The 1,716-nt window shown below is 42.2% G+C and overlaps 1 protein-coding gene across 1 annotated transcript; it reads left to right on the top strand.

Annotated features, from left to right (window-relative positions):
- The first annotated feature begins 376 nt into the window (after positions 1 to 376).
- LOC102434412 (olfactory receptor 51I2) lies at positions 377 to 1,412 on the top strand. The gene has a single exon (XM_006094549.1). The coding sequence runs from the start codon at positions 446 to 448 to the stop codon at positions 1,382 to 1,384; it is 939 nt and encodes a 312-aa protein (XP_006094611.1). The 5' UTR covers positions 377 to 445; the 3' UTR covers positions 1,385 to 1,412.
- The last annotated feature ends 304 nt before the right edge of the window (positions 1,413 to 1,716 follow it).

The following is a 1,716-nucleotide window of genomic DNA, read 5'->3' on the forward strand; positions in this document are numbered from 1 at the left end:
TAAACATTTTCAAGAATATATTTAAATAAATACTTCCAAGAGCTATTGATAATTCAAATTCCTGGTGTCCTTTTGACAACTATAGCTAAAACATTCCCATTCAATTATGCTTATAAGACGTTAAACTTGTGAAAAATACAGTTGAAATATTTTCCTTGTAACTAATTGATATTTTTGACGTATTTTTCAAATGTCTTTCTTCTTCCATTCAACAGAGGGAAATAGTAGCCCAGCCGGTGTGGCCAGATGAGCCTAAAATGTAAAGAAAGGATGTTTGCCTGCATTTGCCCCAAAACAGTGATTTCATGAATGCATCCATTTCCAACTGAGAAGACATCATCTGCTGTGTCTCTCACTCCTTGGTTTCCTCTCTTCCAGTAAGTGCAACTCTCAGAAATCTCCAGATCAGAAGGTCTCACCTGAAAAGTGTCCTGTTTCCACCTGCATGGGATTATTCAATGTCACTCGTCCTGCTTCCTTCCTCCTGACTGGTATCCCTGGTCTGGAGAGCTCTCACTCCTGGTTAGCTGGGCCCCTCTGTGTGATGTATGCTGTGGCCCTTGGGGGCAACACAGTGATCCTGCAGGCTGTGCGAGTGGAGCCCAGCCTCCACAAGCCCATGTACTACCTCCTGTCCATGCTGTCCTTCAGTGATGTGGCCATGTCCATGGCCACGCTGCCTACTGTGCTCAGAACCTTCTGCCTCAATGCCCGAAACATTGCTTTTGATGCCTGCCTAACCCAGATGTTTCTCATCCATTCCTTCTCCATGATGGAGTCAGGTATTCTAATGGCCATGAGCTTTGACCGCTATGTGGCCATTTGTGATCCCTTGCATTATGCCACTATGCTCACCAATGGAGTCATTGTTGGAATGGGTGTAGCTGTAACTGCTCGGAGCTTCATTACCCTCTTTCCTCTTCCCTTCCTTATCATGAGGCTGCCTATTTGCCGGTCCAATGTTCTTTCCCACTCCTACTGCCTGCACCCAGACATGATGAAGCTGGCCTGTGCTGATATCACTATCAACAGCATCTACGGACTCTTTGTTCTTGTATCTACCTTTGGCATGGATCTGTTTTCCATCTTCCTCTCCTATGTGCTCATTCTGCGCTCTGTCATGGCCATTGCTTCCCACGAGGAACGCCTCAAAGCTCTCAACACATGTGTGTCCCATATCCTGGCTGTACTTGCATTTTATGTGCCAATGATTGGAGTCTCCACAGTGCATCGCTTTGGGAAGCATGTCCCACGCTACATACATGTCCTCATGTCCAATGTCTACCTTTTTGTACCTCCTGTGCTCAATCCTCTCATTTATAGCGCCAAGACAAAGGAGATCCGCAGAGCCATTGTCCGCATGTTTCGCCGCATCAAAATGTGACTTTCACATATGGCTTTCAAATATGATGTTTATTGTATCATCATGATCATTGTCATCATCATTGTGTCATCATCAAGAATAAATATATATGTGTCCTGGAGAAAAAGTAAAAGATCAGAAAATAGAATTTCAAAACTTGTAACACATGACAAATAATAGTACTTTCAGCAAGCATGGATGGCATTATTAGAAAGATAAATATTAGAAGCAATTGAGAGATTTGACAAAGTTTTATAGAGAAAAATTAATCCAAACTAAGAATAATTTTCTGCATAATAAATATTACTAATTTATACATTAAGCCTTTAAAATGCCAGGTTCTGTTCCAAATT

The sequence above is a fragment of the Myotis lucifugus genome, unplaced genomic scaffold (assembly GCF_000147115.1).
Source record: "Myotis lucifugus unplaced genomic scaffold, Myoluc2.0 scaffold_138, whole genome shotgun sequence".
NCBI lineage: Eukaryota > Metazoa > Chordata > Mammalia > Chiroptera > Vespertilionidae > Myotis > Myotis lucifugus.

Excerpts from the sequence above, each read along its gene's own strand:
- LOC102434412 (XM_006094549.1), top strand. The coding sequence starts at position 446 with ATGGGATTATTCAATGTCACTCGTCCTGCTTCCTTCCTCCTGACTGGT.